Source organism: Chamaea fasciata, unplaced genomic scaffold, assembly GCF_029207755.1.
Source record: "Chamaea fasciata isolate MVZ Bird 193981 ecotype frontalis unplaced genomic scaffold, bChaFas1.0.hap1 SCAF_20, whole genome shotgun sequence".
NCBI lineage: Eukaryota > Metazoa > Chordata > Aves > Passeriformes > Sylviidae > Chamaea > Chamaea fasciata.
The window spans coordinates 7,578,050-7,595,054 of record NW_027094105.1 but is presented as its reverse complement, the minus strand read 5'-3'; the positions used below and the strand labels follow the sequence as shown (position 1 = coordinate 7,595,054).

The 17,005-nt window shown below is 52.7% G+C and overlaps 1 protein-coding gene across 5 annotated transcripts in view; it reads right to left on the bottom strand.

Annotated features, from left to right (window-relative positions):
* The window catches only part of ADAMTSL2 (ADAMTS like 2), a 29,352-nt gene extending 14,274 nt beyond the window's left edge, over nt 1-15,078 (bottom strand). For 2 of the 5 annotated variants that reach the window (XM_066201154.1, XM_066201158.1), the window contains exons 1-11: nt 14,937-15,078; nt 13,155-13,266; nt 12,162-12,304; nt 11,482-11,557; nt 10,998-11,100; nt 9,273-9,418; nt 9,047-9,170; nt 7,986-8,066; nt 6,681-6,856; nt 5,448-5,790; nt 4,397-4,772 (exon numbers count right to left, since the gene is read on the bottom strand). In XM_066201154.1, the coding sequence (XP_066057251.1) occupies nt 4,397-4,772; nt 5,448-5,790; nt 6,681-6,856; nt 7,986-8,066; nt 9,047-9,170; nt 9,273-9,418; nt 10,998-11,100; nt 11,482-11,557; nt 12,162-12,304; nt 13,155-13,265 (1,679 nt within the window). In that variant the 5' untranslated portion in view covers nt 13,266; nt 14,937-15,078. Of the gene's footprint in view, nt 1-4,396; nt 4,773-5,447; nt 5,791-6,680; nt 6,857-7,985; nt 8,067-9,046; nt 9,171-9,272; nt 9,419-10,997; nt 11,101-11,481; nt 11,558-12,161; nt 12,305-13,154; nt 13,267-14,936 lie in introns of those variants that run through there. The other 3 variants (XM_066201155.1, XM_066201157.1, XM_066201159.1) reach the window with 3 other exon arrangements.
* Nucleotides 15,079-17,005: the final 1,927 nt, after the last annotated feature.

The following is a 17,005-nucleotide window of genomic DNA, read 5'->3' as shown; positions in this document are numbered from 1 at the left end:
TCTGATTTTTTGGGAGGTTCGTTCGTTTGAATCAATTTTTTATTTGTTTTAGTTTCACAACATACCTGTCCTGAGCCCCAAGTAGAATCCCCAGCCCGGTTAGAGGCAGAGCTTCCACTGTCTAGAAATAGAGAGAATGGGATAAAAATACCCACAAGTAGAAACAGTTCAGAATTTAACAAAGTTTGCATTTTCTGCTCAAATACACCTGGCCCTCGGCACACAGTGACTAAAGGTGCAGTATCTCCTCCCCTGTGTCTCCAGGGCTGGGCAAACCCACTCGTGCTGCTCAGTGCAGCAGAGATTTCGGCTGCTCCAATCTCCAAAAGCCAGCACAGGAGTTTCTGAGCTCGTGCCCCTCTGATTTTGCCACTCTGCTTTTGGCCTGATTTATTTTCGCTGGCTGTCGGGTGGGGGAATTTGCGTCTCTCAGATCCACACTGTGCTCAAACACAAAATGCCACGGGGAGAGGACTAACAGAGTCAGCCTGGGGTGAGAAAAAAAAAAACCAAAAAACATTTATCCAAGCAAGAATTGCATCTGCTCGCCGTGCTGGGAGGGGGGGGAACACCTCAGGGATACTGCACCTTTACAACAAAAGGCTTCGGTTCTGTTCTCATACCTTTGTCCAAACCCTTGAAACAGCTACACTGGAATAGTGTACAAGGTTGGATCCTCACATCCAGTTGTCTCTGGCCTGGCAGGATATGCAGCTTGTATGATTTCTAGGCAGCAGAAGCTCTGAAATTGCCTTATTTAGTTGTTTGTAAGAAAAAGTTGAGGTCCAGCCTATCAAATCAACCTTTAAAAGGACACTGTTGAGAATCCAGCCGTTTCCTTTCCGACCCACCCTCCTTCCACCGCCAGCACTGAGCCTCCAGAAGGATTAAAAACAACAACAATCTCATTTTCCCTGTTGATTTTGCCTCTGTCAGTTTGGCAAATGGTCGCTTCCTGCGCTTGAAATGGAACCGAAATGAATGTGACTTTTTTTTTGGTGGAAAAATAACAACGTCAGCTGACTATAAACAGTGTTTTATCTGCCACAGCAGCTCTGCCTGGGGACCCACAGCAGCTCCTCATCCCTCCTGTGCCACCAGCTGCCACCCAGCCAGGAGAGGGCTCACAAATGACACTTGTCCTTAAAACACAACCAACATCTGCTTTTTGTAATTTAATTTGCCTGGATATGTTACCCAGATATTACTCCAGTTTATATCCTACCCTCCAAGGCATGAAAGCAAATACCAAGTTAACCTGTGACCACGACTCCTCTGTCTTTAAAAGGAGAAAATCTTCAAAATAGGCTTTATCCCACATCTGAGGACAGTGAATCTTTCAACAGTGTCCCTTTAGTGTATGTGATCCTAAATAAAGAGCTTCTATGCATGACAAGGTCCCAGGGACAAGACCTTTCCAGAGGAATCAGACATTTGGGCACAGGGCAGCATTCAGCTCATTTCCAGCAAAGACAAAATTGTCACTTTGTTCTCCTCTAAACGCAGACAGCAGCCCGTTGTCCTACAAAACTGGAGGCATTATCTCCTTTATTTTCATTTTCCTCTTTATTATGAGCTAAATAATAAAGCCACACATTTGCTTCCCGAGCTTTTAATCTGCTTTTCAAGCAAATTAAAATTAGCACCAGCCCCTCACCATTAACTGAGTCCAGGCCTGCCCCTTTTCCCAGAACAGCTCCCATAGCAGAGGAATAACCCTGACAAATGCACACAAACACCACAGACCAACATCCACAGCCCCTGGCTCCTATTTCTGCGGTTTGTTTCTGTTTTTGTTTCTATGCAAAGGGGGGAAATCGTGGCTCCTGTTGCAGTCTCAGCCTGCACACTGGCATAGAGGGTGCCTAGATCTGTCCCAGCACACCCTAGAAAGGTTTTTAGCTGCTCCAGGAGGGGAAAAACAGCACAAGAGCCACCAACCCATCCACCCCAGCCAGATTTGTTTGCAGAGAGGAATTAGGGCACCCCACACTGGTGCAAGGTGCTCCTGTACCTGGGTACCTCCATCCACACTACAGCAGTTCAGCGGGAAATAAACTCCTCCAGCTCCAGCCAGCACTGTCCCACATGGACAGACTGGCTCCAGAGAGCTCAGCTTCCCTTGTTTGTTCACTGATGAACAAAAAGCCACAGTCCGTCCCAAACTGATCTTGGGAAGGATTTGGGAGGTCTCAAATCCAAGCTCAGTCAGAACTAGGCTGACCCCAAGAACAGACTGGGCCCACAGGGCCTTGCCCCTTCCCAAGGATGGGAATCCCTCACTCTGCCTCGCTCCAGGACAAGAGATTTCCCTTGTGTCCCATCCCCGTTTCTTCCAGCACAGTTCTGGCTGTCCCCTCCAGCTCCTTCCCTCCTGGTGGGACAACTCCAGTCCCCAGACTCCAGCCCACGACACGGCAAATCCCACATCCCACTGTCAGTGTGGGCTTTATCCCACCGTACTGCTGCCAGCAGGAGCATCAATCCTGACCTCAGGGGCTGAGCTGGAGCTCCTCACCCCTCACACCCACCCTGGAGATGCAGGTTGGTGATCAGTGTTACAGCAGCAACTGGGCTCCAGGAAATAAATTAAAAGTTGGGGGAAAGTTTGCTCTTTGTTCCAGAGAGAGAGAGAGAGAAGGAGGAGAAGAGCGGACACTGTGGAACAAAACCAACGGGAGAACAGGTGGGAAAAAATGTCAGTGCTGGGTGACATTCCTGATTCCTTAAATCACTGGTATCAATAGATGGGCAGCCAGGGACAGTGCAAGGAGCATTTTAGCACCCAAAAAAGCTGCACTGGAGCCCACAGTGTTCTGTGACTGTCCTGTAAAAGCCAAGCTGCTCTGAGGTCTAAAGCTCCCTGTATTCCTGGGGGGGGAAGAAAGCTCTGCCCCCATTTCACAGCTGCTGGGGCAGAGTTTTGGGGTACAGGGGGACACAGGGAGTGTGATGGGGCCCAGGGGAGCCCCAAGGGGCAGGGCAGACCCTTCCTTGCCCCAGGGCAGGGTAAGGGCAGCTGAAGGCGCTGCCCTCTCTGTCAGAGGACAGATGAAATGCTTGCTTTGGCAGCTGAAGGCAGCTCTCCCAAGCCAAGCCACGAGGAGAGATGATAGATTCAAGCCCTTGGCAAGGTTTTCACGTTCTTATCATTAAGGAGTTTGTTGATCCATTTGGCTGCATGGCCATTTTCTTTAGCATGAGTGTCTTTAGCATAACGTAGTGGAAGTTGTGGGCAAATCCAGCTAACTCTAACCAGAGGGAGCATCTGCTCAGGGCTTTGCATCTCCTCGAGCTCAGCATCTTATCCCGTGTTTTACAGCTCCAGGAGGAGGCTGACAGGAGGCTGGGGTGCCGTGGGGATGCACAGCGGGGCCCAAATCCGCAGCTTGGCTCTGGGACGTGCATACTCCCAAGGCCCCAGTTTCAGCTCAAGCTGCCCAGGGAGTGCTCTCCTGTGTGGCTGACCATGAAGGAAGGTTAATTGGAGGGCTAATTGCTGCTGTGAGCACTGGCCCCATCTCAGTCCCCGTGTGCCCACTCTGGGAATGAGTTCTGGGCTGGGAATCAGGGCTGCTCCCCAGAGAGCCCTGGGGCATCTCAAAAGCTGATAGATCCAGGCTTGGGGATCAGCACCTACCCCAAGACTTCCTCCCACCCTTCCCCAGAGCAAAATCCGCTGCTAAAGCTACATTAAGCCTCTCTTTACCTCCCCACTTCCACTCAAACCAGCCATCTAAAGGAGTCCTGTGACGGTCCCAGTACCAATCAATGAGCTGCTACTGCAGAGCTCTGGCTATTCCTGTCCAAGCTGCGGCTCCCCGAGCTGCTTCTGCAGCTGCTGAGGCATCAAAGCCAGGCTGTTCCTGCAGGACCTACAGTGGAGCTCCCCATGGCAGGGCCACGCCCGGGAGCTGCTGGAAGCATATAGCTGCCATCCCAAGTGAGGAGGATCGTGGGTGGCACTCAACAGGGTGGGTGAAAAGGGGCCAGGACCAACTTCTGCTGCATCAGAACTTGGAGGAAGGGGCTGGGGAATGGGAGCAGGACACCAAGAGAAGGCAAAAGGAAGAGGATTCTTCGTGGCCACGGCTCAGACAAGAAGCTGTGACAGCAGAGAGCAAGGCCCCAGCTGGCAAACACCAGCATGAACTTCCCAACATGCCCACCGAGGGGGACGTGGAGTTTTCCTCTTGCTTAAATGCTCTCCTGACTTCCTGCTCCCAAACCTCTGGCCCTTCCTTCCAGATTAACTCCCAACAGAACATCTTCACCACCCCACCCCCACTTACCTCCTGCTTCCAAAGAGATGGAAACCATGCATTGAGCACAGGGCTATTACGAGCTGAGAACAGCAATAAATAAAATTTACTGTAATGAAAAGCACGTCTCCTACCTTGCTTTGTGGGTCCTGTTCCCTGGAGGGCTGCTCATGGTGACGGTGGCGTTTGAGAAGGGTGTCTCTGCAGAGCTGTTGGTGGCTTTGCTCAGCTCCATGTAGGTGCTGTTGACCGAGTAGGTGACGAGGCCATCGCTGTCCTCGTAGTCCACGTAGAGGCTGTCCACGGGTGACCCCAGCGAGTTGATCGGGTCCCCCTGGGCGAAGATGCTGTTCATGGTCACGTTGAGCAGCAGCTCCTTGGAGTCCGAGGCCTTGCCCAGCAGCTTGTCCGTGATGGCGTTCTCCAGAAGGAACTCCCTGGAGCTGAGCCTGGGCTCCGCGTCTCTCTCGTCATGGTCTGTCTGGTAAGTAGACCTGGTTACGTTTGAATCTAGATTGGAGCCAACAGGGGGGAAACCACAGTGACAACCACAAAGTGCACGGAGCCTGGGAGGGGAAAGCAGCCCGGAGCAGCGGGGACGGAGCCTGAGCAGCCACACGGGGGGAGAGGGGCAGGGGCTGGGGGCTGGGGAGAGGGAATCTCATGGGTGTGCACCTTAAAGGGGGGCTTATCCCGCTATGGTGTGGCCAGAGGGGAGCTCAGCACCCGCCAGCACTGCCCGAAGCAATAGCAGAGGTGAAAGGAAGGTGCCCTCCTGGCCCCACAGCCCATGCAGCCATGCTGGGAAGGCACTCCAGGCACTTTGGGGGTGGGATGCCCAAGGGACTCAAATGGGAAGGAGTTGCTAAGGCGTTTGGAGGGGTGGGAGGTGACGGGAGGTGTTGTGATGGGGAGTTTTGTGCACCCAGGGCTCCCTCCTGTCCTTGGCATGAGGCAAAGCACAGCAGGGCACAGCGGGGAGATCTCACCCGGTGTCCAACCCCCACACGCCCCCACCAGAAACCAGAATCTGAAGGGCAAAGAGGATTTGTGAGCAGAGATGTTTTAAAGAACTTTCCGAGGTTTCCAAAACACAAACCAGCAGAACCACCAGAGGTAGAAACAGAGCATTTCTCAACAAGAGCTCTGAGAAGCAGAACAGTGAGGCCCAAGTCTCCTCCTTACCTTGGGGTTGTTTGCCCTTCAGTTTTGGCTCACAGTCAATTGTTTCTGCTCTTTCATAGACCTCATTGGTTTCCTGACCTTTGCTCAAGTTTAAATCTTCCTCCGTGTCCTGCCTTCCAAACACCTGGTTCTCCAAGTCTATCCTTTCCCTGGAGATTTTCCCAAAATAGGTTGCATTGTGCTGGATAAAGCCCAATGGCACGTCTCCGTCAAACTCCCGGCTCTCCTCGCTCTCCGACTCAGAGAAGGTGTAGTAGATGGGCTGCAGATTTTTTGAGTGTGGCTTCCTCAGGAGAGTGTATTCAAACGTGATGGATGGGTTCTTGCCATTTTGATTCCAGACCTAGCAAAGAAATCAAGTCGTTGGCTGGTGCAGGGAGTTTGTGGCACGCAAAGCGTGGGATTCATCTTGGAGCTGGCAGTTGGAGATCACCCATTTTGCTGCTTCCAGCCTGTTTTCCTTCACAGTTGGAACCCAGCACCATTTTCCAAGGGTTATTTGGCAGGGTTGCCATGGGGATTAACCCCAGCCACAGGTCCCACTTCCTCCTTGGCCACTGAGTGACCACAGGCTCGGGGCAGCCACTTCACAAGAGTGTCACTTGCAAAGCCACTTTTTGTGGCTTTCTGAGGAGCACACCCTCCCCTGCAGGTGCTGCACCCCACTGGGGCTGGGGACTCCCAGATGAGACAACCCCATTGTGATCTGATGCTTTTTAAGAACCCAAGCAACCATCCCTTCCCCCTCCAGAGGAGCCTGGGGCTACATGGAAGATGTCAGGAGTTGGGCCCTGGCTGGCTGCCCGGAAGAAAATTAAGGGACTTTTCTCCAAATACCTGGTTTTACATGGTTTGCTTTTGAGAAAGAATTGGGGTTTAAGGTTTATGCACTTGTGTAAGCTCTCTGGCCCAGTTCCTTATTTTTGCTTTTCCTGCCAGGTAACTTAGATAAAAAGGCCAAGGAGCAGAAGAGAAATCCCCTCGCAGTGCCTGAGGCGTCTTCTCCCCACAGAGAGGAGTTACCAAACCCACATTCACCACTCAGAGCCCTGCCTGAACCCAAGAGCACTGACACAAGTAAAACAGGGTTGGATAAGGAACTGGGCAGTCACTGCTCCCTCTCCCCACCTCATGTGAAACCCTGGCAGGGCTCTGCTCCCATGCTCACCCCTCCCTCAATCCAAGGTGGGTTTTCTCTTCCCCATCATGAAAACATGAGGAGTCAAAGCTCACCATTATGTTCAGCCCTTGATTTGTGGGTCCCTGGGCAACAATGTACTCGATGCCAGTCTCATACACATCCATGGGCCGGCGGTACTTGAACACCGTGCCTGCAATGTTGAAGTTCTTTGGGCTGTCCACTTTATAGTTCCCATTGAAGAAATAGTACCCAGCTTCATCAGCCACAGCTTCAAAGGAGAGAGAACGCAGTCAGTGCCGTCACGTGCAAGGGCAAAGCTCTGGATGCTGCCCCTGCCTCGTTCAGGGGGTAAAATCAGAGTGTCACAGCAATAAAATGAAATTCTCCTACATGGCACTGCATTGGTCACCTGTTTGCAACACACACCACGTGAGGGTGCGTTGCAGAATTCTGGGTGTCCCTCCACTTTGCAAACCCCTGGGTATGTGGCTCACACTCATCCCTGGCTCCTGTCACCCCCTTGGCACCAGGAGGATCATTGAGGAATCCCAGCTCTGCAGAGAGCACTGGCAGGTGGCCAAGGGCAGGAGCAGCCTCCTTGGGAGCTGATGCCCCCTGGGCCAGCAGTGGCCCAAGACAGGCCACCCCAAGCTAGCCCACATCAAGCCTTTTTCAATCATAGAATCATCCTAGAATAGTTTGTATTGGAAGGGACCTTGGAGCTCATCTCAGTCCTGCCATGGTCCACCTTCCACTGGACCAAGCTGCTCAAAATCCCACCCAGCCTGGCCTTGAACACTCCCAGGGATGGGACAGCCACTTTCCAGAGGCCACGAGCCCCTGAGGCAGCAAACATGCTTCTCTTTGGCAAGTCTGGGTTTTCCCACACTGCTCCTGAGCCACTCTGTCACCTCCCCTGTGAGATGGGTGTGTGGTCACCAACACTTCAGCGAGGCCACACGTAGGTCACATCCCCTCGGTGCTGTTGTCCTTGCACATTCCCCAAGCAGGGGAGTGTTAAGGGCATCACAAGGGAGGTGAAGTCACTTGGCCATCTGTGATCCAGCACCAGGGTGTCTGTCACACCCCGCTGAAATCCCAACGACATTCACCAACATTTTCTGCTCTAAAGCAGACAAAGTGTTGACAAACACAGCCCAGGTGCTCGGGCTGCAGAGAGGAGCACCACCCTGGCTCGGACAGCACGGTTGGATTTACATTGCCTACGGATTTAACTCGTGTCTGCAACAAACAGACTGGCTGATCCTTGTGGGTCCCTTCCAACTACTCAGGATATTCTGTGATTCCATGACAAAACCACGTCCAGCTCCGCGTTGGAAAAAGCATTAGGCAGCATAGGCATGCATCCTAGGGAAGCACCAAGAGGTTATACACACCCAGAACATCTGCAGACTTTTTCCGCTCCACTATCTGGATATCCCTGGCTCCGGCGGGAATGTGCGTTACCAGGGAATAGCCTACGGGAAACTACGGATTAATGAAAGGATCTTTGTAACCAGTGATCTGAGAGAAACCCTCCTCAGGCAGAGCTGCACTCCATCAAACACCCTGGCCTGGACCCACATTTTTAATGAGCTATGGGTTAAAAAGCCCCGACACTTTGTGTTTTAGGCTGCAAACAGGAGGTTGTTGGTAACAGAAAAGAAAAATGTGTGAATTGTGTGTCCTGGTTTATGGAGGAAAAACACATCCAAAGGGGGAAAGGATTCAATTCTTACATGCACAAATATCATGTTTATCTAAATTGATGTTAGAAAACACATCTGCAGATGGTTTTATTAGCTAGAGAGGCTGTTGTGTGGTTCTCTATTGATCCCTGTGTTAACCAGCATTCCCAAAACCCCAGCAGGAGATGGGAGCTGGTTTCTCCTCTGACTTGCCTTTGCTTAGCACCAGACAAGAGATGGGACAGGACAGGTCTTCTCACAGGCACTGAAGTTCCTGCAGTTTGCTCCATCTCAGGGAGCATTAATCACAATTCCTGAATTAGACTGTTATATTTAGGACATGTAGGTTCGGCTGCTTTACATCACACCGATTTTTGAAATCCTGGTCTTTCAAGACATTGCTGCTTCCTGTTATTACAGATCGTTTATTTCTAGTCTTACTGGGTCATGAGTGTCCTGTTTTTGGCTAAATGACTAAAAAAGACTGAAATAGATACCAGCCTCTTGCATAACCCTTTTGCACCACTCATCATCAGAGACCTCTGCCGTCTGACAAACACCACGCAAATTTCCTGGTTTGTTTGTTTGGTTTTTTTTTTTTTTTTTTAAGAAGGTTTTCTCTGCCCAAATTCACAAGCGGCATAGAACACGTGGGAAAAACTGAAGCTGGGCAGTTGGTAAGACCTTAAAGTGATTTAGAGAAAAAAAAAAAAAGAGTTCTTTTTAAACCCAGCCCTCTCAACTCAAGCCCTGGGTCCCCAAAGCCTTACCAAGATGTGAATTTCCTTTCCGGTAACTGCCGGTTACGTGGGTGCAGCTGCTCCCATCTCCTTGGCAAACTCCACATTTATCCAAGGTGTGGGTGGAAAAGAGAATGCCATCACAGCCAATGGGCTAAAAAATGCACAGACAGAGCACTGAGGGTCAGGCAAACGTCGCACCCACTGCGATTCTCTGCATGCTACTAACAGTATTTTTGCTATAATGTTTAACAACCTCACATTTTCCAGACACGCAAACCCCTCGGAAATCCGTGTATTTGCAGGATGTTCCATCCCTGGCCTGAACCATTAACTGTCTCTGACCATCCACGGTGGTGCAATGAAGGTCACAGGGCTTGCTAGAAATGTGAACATAGTCATCTAAGGGGAAAGGATATAAAGAGAGATTCAAAAACAGCAGAAACACCACAACTTCCGTCCTACCCAAGCCAGCGAACCTCTGCCAAGCTAAACAACAGCAGCACAACTGCAGAGCAGTGAGAGTTCAGAAGCTGCCATTTCTTGTGTCTCAGGACAGGCAGGAGACGGCACTTGGGCAGTGTGACAGCCTCGGCACGGCCTGGCAGGAAGAGGTGTCCCGGGGATGCCAGGGGCATCACCAGCAGCAGCCCAGGGCAGGCACTGAGGCAGCAGCACTGCTTTGTGCAAGGACATTACGCACAAAAACGTGCAAGTCCACATAGCAACACGTCACAGCTGAGTTAAATTCACAGATATATTGTTGGAAATACACATGTAAGACTGTATTCAAAACCATAGCAACCCCGAGCATTTTGTAATCTGTAGCTTTTCCATAAATATTCACCCAAGATGGACTTAATTCACCCTTTGCTTTCTGCAGACAGCAACTGGCTGGCAGCACCCACCAGCACAATAATCCCACACTTTATAATACCCACAGCAAGGAGATGACAAACTCGTATTTGCATCAGAACCCCGATGCCGAATGTTTGTCTCTACCAACTCCTGAGCAATCAGAGACCCGCTGGCCTGCACACCCAAGCAGGGCAGCATCAGTGTCAAAATATTCTGCTGCAAATCCCCCAGGAACGCCTGCTTAAACATAGAACAATTCCTGCAAGGTCTCTGGTGAGTCAGCTTGAACAGCAATTGTGTTTAAGGCAATTGTCACCTTCAGGGGACAAAAGCTACCAAGGAGAAATAGCTCATGGACTAAACTCCACCTCAATGACCCTGCCAAGGCTGGAGAGCCAGGGGCTTGGTACACAGGGAAATTGATTCGATGAAGATAATCGTTTTTGGGTATGTACAGAGACTCCTAGAACAAAGTTGCAGTAGATCCCATCTCTATTTTTAGGCACCCAAATGTGAATTTGAAGAACCTGAGCCCAGGAGCCTCCTCAGGAGAAGGGTCCTGGCTTCCCAGTAGCTCTAAAGCTCATCCATGGCTTGTGTTTAATGCTTGAATTTGATGTGAGTTCAGTGCCTAAAAATTCAATAAAATCTCCGTTTCTCAGTCCCATGTTGTCTCTGCAGTTCTTGCACACCCCAGATGACCAAAATGACCGGCTACATCTCGGTGACATTTGACAGAGCACACAGAGGGCATGGGACAGACCAAAAATCACTGCAAACAGCACAGCCAGCAGTGGCCCTGGCTCTAAGGACATTTGTCTGGGTGAGCCTGGCTGTCCCTGCCAGCACAGCCCAGCACCCCCTGCTCCCACATCCTCCTGCAACCTCTGGACCCTGGGAGCTGTGACCAACACAGGCTACAGACACGAATTCATGTCGTTATTTAATTTTCAAGCTACCCTGCAGCTGCCAAACAAGCCTTTGAACTCGGGAGACAGCTGATTGTGCCTCCCGAAAAACCCCTTTAAAACAGCAGAGGAGGAGCCTTCCTGCGGGCTGCAGCATCATAACTATCAAAATATTTGGCTGAGCATTATGAAACACACAAAGAATGTCTTGTTACCAGGATATAAAGGTTTCCATTGATGCGTTCTGCCATTGTACACATGGGAGTTAAATGATGAGCACTGCTCCTCTCGAAAGCTCCTTCCGTTCACAGGGCACTCCTAGAATGGGATACATTAACATCCTGAGGGAAACAAAGTGCGGGAAAGGTTTCTGGCACATCACCACCAGCTGCAAGGAGTGTTTCCATCACCTTCCCCAGCCAGGGCCACATCCTCCTCCTCCTCCTCCTCCTCCTCCTCCTCTTCCTCCCCCCACTGCAGGAACCCCCTGGGAATTGTTGCCAGAGCCAATCTCTGATTTTTATGGCAAAACGCCCAAAGCCCCGACACTGGTGATGGGAATCAAAGAAGGGAACCCCCAGCTGCTCGGAGGGGGTGGCAGCTACAGGACAAATGGTGTCCCCTCTCCAAGGGGACCCAGAAATGCCACACATGGCTTTCCACACTGAGTGCTCCCAACAAGACGAAGGATATCCTTACTTGGACTTTGCAGAGCTGGTATCTTTTGGATGTTCCAGTGCAAGTTTTGTTAGCCAGCCCACTCACTGACTTCCTTCTGAATAAAGAAATAAGAAATGGTGGTTAGGCGGGGGGGGCCCAGAAATCATTCTCCTTTGTTTAAATGTATTTACTCTCTGCCTCTGTAAGGTCGGTGTCCACACAGCAGGGCCACACAGAGATCTGTCAGTCTCCCTGGAGCTCTTAGCAAAGGTCTCTGTGGCTTTGACACCTGCATCATCAACTATTCCAGGAGGTATCGTGGGATGAGGGCCTGGGGACAAGGTTTACAAGGTGGCTTTTGTCAACCACACTGCACAGAGAGGGCAGTGCCAGGCACAAGCAGGTGGAATCAGTGGGTCCCCAACCAGCCCTGCACCAGGGAGCCCCCACTGCTGTGCCCCAAAGCCTCGAGAACAGGCTCAGTCTGTGCCTGCTGCCCCTCTGCTCCAACCCCTGCTGGAGAAACTGCGGGGCCAGCACAGGAATCACTCAGCTGGTGCTGCTGGCTGGGATGCCCAAAGCTCAGGAATCAACTCCCGTTCAAGCAGGGCTTGTCAGACACATTTCTATCAGTGCCAGACACATTTCCACCAGTGTTTCTCTGTGACCTTCTGGGTCAGGCAGCTGCAGACCCCCTGGCCAGCCCGTGGGTGCTGTACCTCTGCCTCAGGCAGTGCCTCTCCTGGGATTTGACACCTCCCCCACAGGTCCTGGTGCACGCTGTCCACTTGGTCCACTCTCCCCACCAGTAGGCAGTGACATCTGAGCCCTCCTCCAGGCTGTTGGACGTCTGTGTCAGGTCCTGCTGGGAGCAGGGAGGAGGGAAGAGAAGCAGGAGTCACATCCAAACCCCAGAGCCAGTGTGGGGACACTGAGGGCAGCCCTCCTCTCCCAGCCTGCCCCGCTCGACCCAGGCATTGCCTCCTCCAGCTGAGGTCAAGCCTGAGGTTTCCATCTCTACATTCTTGCAATTGTGTTTTCATTACAAAATTGGAATGAAGTGGCAATATTTGGGATTCCTCAGGAAAGGAAACTCTCATTGTTTCGCTCAGTTGGCAAAAACCGAGCTCCCAAACAACCCTAAACTCTCCGAGACTTTTGGTGCTCTCTGACTCTTGCTCCACAGAGAATTCAGGGAGCTGCAGAGCCAGCTGCAGCTGAAAGCTCCACTGGAAGCCTCAGCAAACCCTTAAAAACCCCTCTGGAGCAGGAGAGCAGGTCAGTGGGTGCCAGCAGGGTGGGGGAGCCTGTGTGCCCTCTTTGCCAACACAGGTTTGTCACTTCAGGAGGGTCCCTGACCCCCCCACCTCCCACCCCCTGTTGTGACCAGGCATCAGAGGGCAAAGGAACTGCAAAGATTGCATGGAAAAGTAAATGAAAGCTCCAGCCACTGCAGGGAGCAAGGAGTGATGCTCACCCAAGAGCAGGGCATGGCCCTTCAGAGTCCTTGAAATGCTCTGTGGGTGCTCTTAGCCATGGGAAGTACAACTTAGGCTAAGCCCAGACTAAAGAGTGAAGGCAAGTCAGAAGTCCTCACGATTTTTGGAGGCCTGGTGCATGCACAGAGCAGCTCTGCAAGCCCAGGGGGTTCCTATCCCAGACACCAGAGCATTTTAAAGCCCAGAGACCCCCCAAAAACGTGATAACCTTACCTGAGCTATGACAAAGACAACATTGCCCACAAAAAGAAGGGCCAGGGTCCCTTTCAGCTGCAAGTGAGCACTGAGGGAGATGCTGCTCCACCTCCACTTGGATATCTTCATCCTAGAAAGCAACCAAACACTGCTCTGAGCACAACTCCCACCCAGGCCCATGACCAGCTGCAGCTTTGCCTGGGTTCCACAGCTCTACTCCTGCATTCCCGCTCAGCTTGGTGACACCGACCACCAGCGACTGCAGGGACTCCAGCCTGAAGTTTTACTTGATTAATAGAAGCATTAACATGGTGCAGGTTCACTTCCCAGCTCGGTTTTTATCTGTCAAACCACAACTTTGCACTGGTTTCCCGTGGCTGCACCTGACACTGCTCCAAGCCTGCCTTGGAACAGAGCCTGGCTTACACCGAGGCGAGCGCTGCAGAGTGAGTAGCCAGAAGTGCTCCTGGATCTATAAAAACAGTGCATTTAAATACCCCCATTTACAGGACTGCTCCTGGAAGCATGAGATGAAAGGCTTCAAAAACAAAAAAAAACCCCCACAATTAACAGCCATTATTCCTCCTTTTTTTTCATTTATTCCACTCCAGTTCCTCTCGGTTCCCAGGGAAGACGTCTGTTCTTACAGAAAAGACACGACCCACAATTAAAGAGCAGAAATGAAGTATCCCAAGTGTCAGCCTTTCATCTCTTTCTCCATCTGCCTCATGAAAGAGAATAACCCAGAATGGCATTTTCTTAAATAAAACCCGGCTCAAAAACCACAATACGTTTTATTGTGAACCTCCCTGCAAGAGCCAGAAAGGAGCAGGTTTCAGGAAATCATGCTTCCAGGCAATCAAAGCGGCTCATGTCTGTCAGGAAAAAGAAAGAAAAAAAATATCCTCCCCTGAGCTAATTTCCCTTGAAAAGGAGCTAGGCAGTATCTTTGGGAAGCAGGGGGATGGGAGAGGTGCTGCTCCTGGGGAGAGAGGGCAGGACTGCGGACCTGCAATATAAAGAGCTTCTTTCCTACTCATTTTTGTTGGGTTTTTTGTTTTGTTTTGTTTTGTTCTTCTCCTTGCAAAGGTTTTTGCAGCGGTTTTGACATCGCAGAATTGCCGGCAATACCAGCCCCGCCTTGCTGCCTGGCTTAGAAAAATTACCCCAGGGCTTCCAGGTCCCCAAATCCGCTCTGCAATCGCCCTGGGGTAGAGGTGCAGCATGCTAAAGAGACTTTCCAAGAGGCAGATCCATTGATTAATGGGAGCCCGGAGCGCTTGGCCGGGGATCCCGTGGACAGGTGGCTGAGCCTTGCCTTACACTTGGTTCTCATTAAGGCTCCCAGACACTCCTGACTCGAAGCCAACACCAGAACGCGCTCCGAGTTTATCCTACAGGCGCTCGGGGCTGCCTGGTTCAATGAAGGGAAAATTAAGAAAGGGGGGGAGGGATGTGGCCGAGCAGCATCGCGGAGCCGGCACCGGGGCCAGCCCCGCACGGGCGGCGGGAGGGCGATGCGGGGCGGGGATGCGGGGCTGGGATGCGGGGCAGGGATGCGGGGCTGGGATGCGGGGCTGGGATGCGGGGCTGGGATGCGGAGCAGAGATGCGGAGCAGGGATGCGGGGCTGGGATGCGGGGCAGGGATGCGGGGCAGGGATGCGGGGCTGGGATGAGGAGCTCCATCTCCACGGAGCGGGCAGCCGGGAAGGGTCCGGCGAGGCGCGACCCCTGCGGGGCCGGGATGGGACGGACGGGACAGGATGGGACAAGATGGGACAGCACGGGACGGGCCGTACCTGGCGGCGGCGGGGCCGGGCAGGACGATGCTCCGGGGCCGGGCGGGAGCGGCGGCGGCGGCGCGGAGCGGAGCAGCGGCGGCCCCAGACGCTCCCTCCCTCCTTCTCCCTCTCCCGACTTCAAAGGGCAGCCAAAAGCGCCGGGGCTTCCAGCGAGGAGGAGCCGCCGCAGTGGCTCCCCCCAGCCCGCGCCGGCCGCTCTTATAGCGGCGACGGGGGGGGAGGCAGGGGGGAGAGCGGGCGGAATTCACACCTCTCGGCCCGGGATGCCCCCACCCCGGTTAACCCCTCGCCTCCCCCGGCGCCGGCCCGCGGCCGCCAGCCGGTTTCCTGAGGCGAGACCGGGGGGGCACAGGCGGGGGGAGCCCGCACGGCACGCATGCGTTCCCGCCGGTCCGCGCCGCGCCGGGCCCCCCCGGGAACCCCCGGGACGATGCTGCGCTCCCCTTCCCCGGGGAACCTCCGGAGGATGCTCCTCTTTCCCCCCCCGGGAGGATGCTCCTCTTTTCCCCCTCCTCGGGCGCTCCCCGGGAGGATGCTGCACTTCCCTCCTCGGGCAGGTACCTGCTGCCCCTACATCATCGCAGGTCACCAAAAAAACCTCCCGGTACTTCCACGGGCATTGTGCAGCCACATCCCGCCTCTGGGATGGCCAGGGGGATGGCTGGGTACGGTCTGCCAGGCTTTTAACTTCACTTGCTGCTGGAAAATGAACCAAATCCTCGAGGTCCTGTGCTTTTGGTGCTGTTTGGTAAAGCTCAGTGTCAGTCTAGCTGCTTGAAACAGTTTTCTGCCACGCAGAAAATGGGGTCAGAAAATTGGTTTGGGGCACGTCAAGAGCCGTTTTGGATGGGGACAAACGCCCTGGCTCAGCGACAGCCACGCACAGGTTGTGTCTGAGCTGTGTTTGTGTGTCTGGGAGAAAAGCCTGTGGGGGAAGAAGGCCACAGCTACAGCGTGTGCAACCTGAATTTGATATATGACACAGCTGCCTGTGCTCTGACGTCTGGACGTGTCAAATGTGGTGACACCCATCCCTGTGTGTTCCTCAGCATATCCCAGCAGCTCTGAGCAGCCCACCTGAACAATTCCTACATCCCACCAGACGTGTGGGATGTAAAGCTCCAGCCTTTCCTCCTTCCCTCCCTGCACTGGGCAGTGCTCTCAGCAGGGCTCTGCACTCAAGGCCATCACTGCAGGTTGTCCCACTGGCTGCTCCTGGACTTTGACGGCGACATTCAGCCCTGTCACCATTTGCCACGGGCCAGGAGCACCCATCTGCAGGCCCCTGAGGGGATTGTCCCCCCACCATGGGGCAGAGTTTCCGGCACGGCTCCCAAGACCCTGCAGAAACCACAACGTTGTTAATTTGGACCCAGTCCTCCCTAGGATGTCTGTGTGACAGAGAATCCGTCCCAAAAAATTTACATGGGAAATGAAGTCTCCTTTTCTGTTTGGCTAAATGTCTGCCAGCCTGTTCTAATTTACCCAGCCAGGTTGATTTGCAACTTTCAATTTTCCATCGGTTGGCTGTGACCAGGACACTGGGAAAATTTAGCACTTGAGTTCACCCAACTCCTGCATTTCAAAATATCCCAGCCCGAGACATGCAGGAGAAAACCCTTTCCGTTTTGGAACAACCAGGAGGGAAAAGTCTGAACACGAGAGGTTTTAAAAGCATCGAATTATTTCACATTGAAAACGCCAGAGCAGCCTGGGTCCCTGTGAGCCTCGGCATCCGCCAGCCCTGGGGTGGGGGCACCCCTGGGTGACCTCGCACCCCGTCCCGCTGCAGGGATGCCCTGGGCTGGAGGAGGAATGCCAGAGGGTGGGAATGCTGATCCCGAGGCAAGAGCTGGGGGAGCCGGCAGCAGGCGAGACACATTCAGTCTGTGCTTCACCAAAAGTTCATCAAAGCCAAAGGATTTTTTTTTCTTAATATACTTTTTTTTTTTTTTTTTTTTTTTTTTTTTTTTTTTTTTTTATGAAACAGTTGAGATGACTCAGCGGTTTCTGACGCAATCCCCGTTTCATCGGAAAATTCCTAACCAGCTCCTAGTGGCAACTGA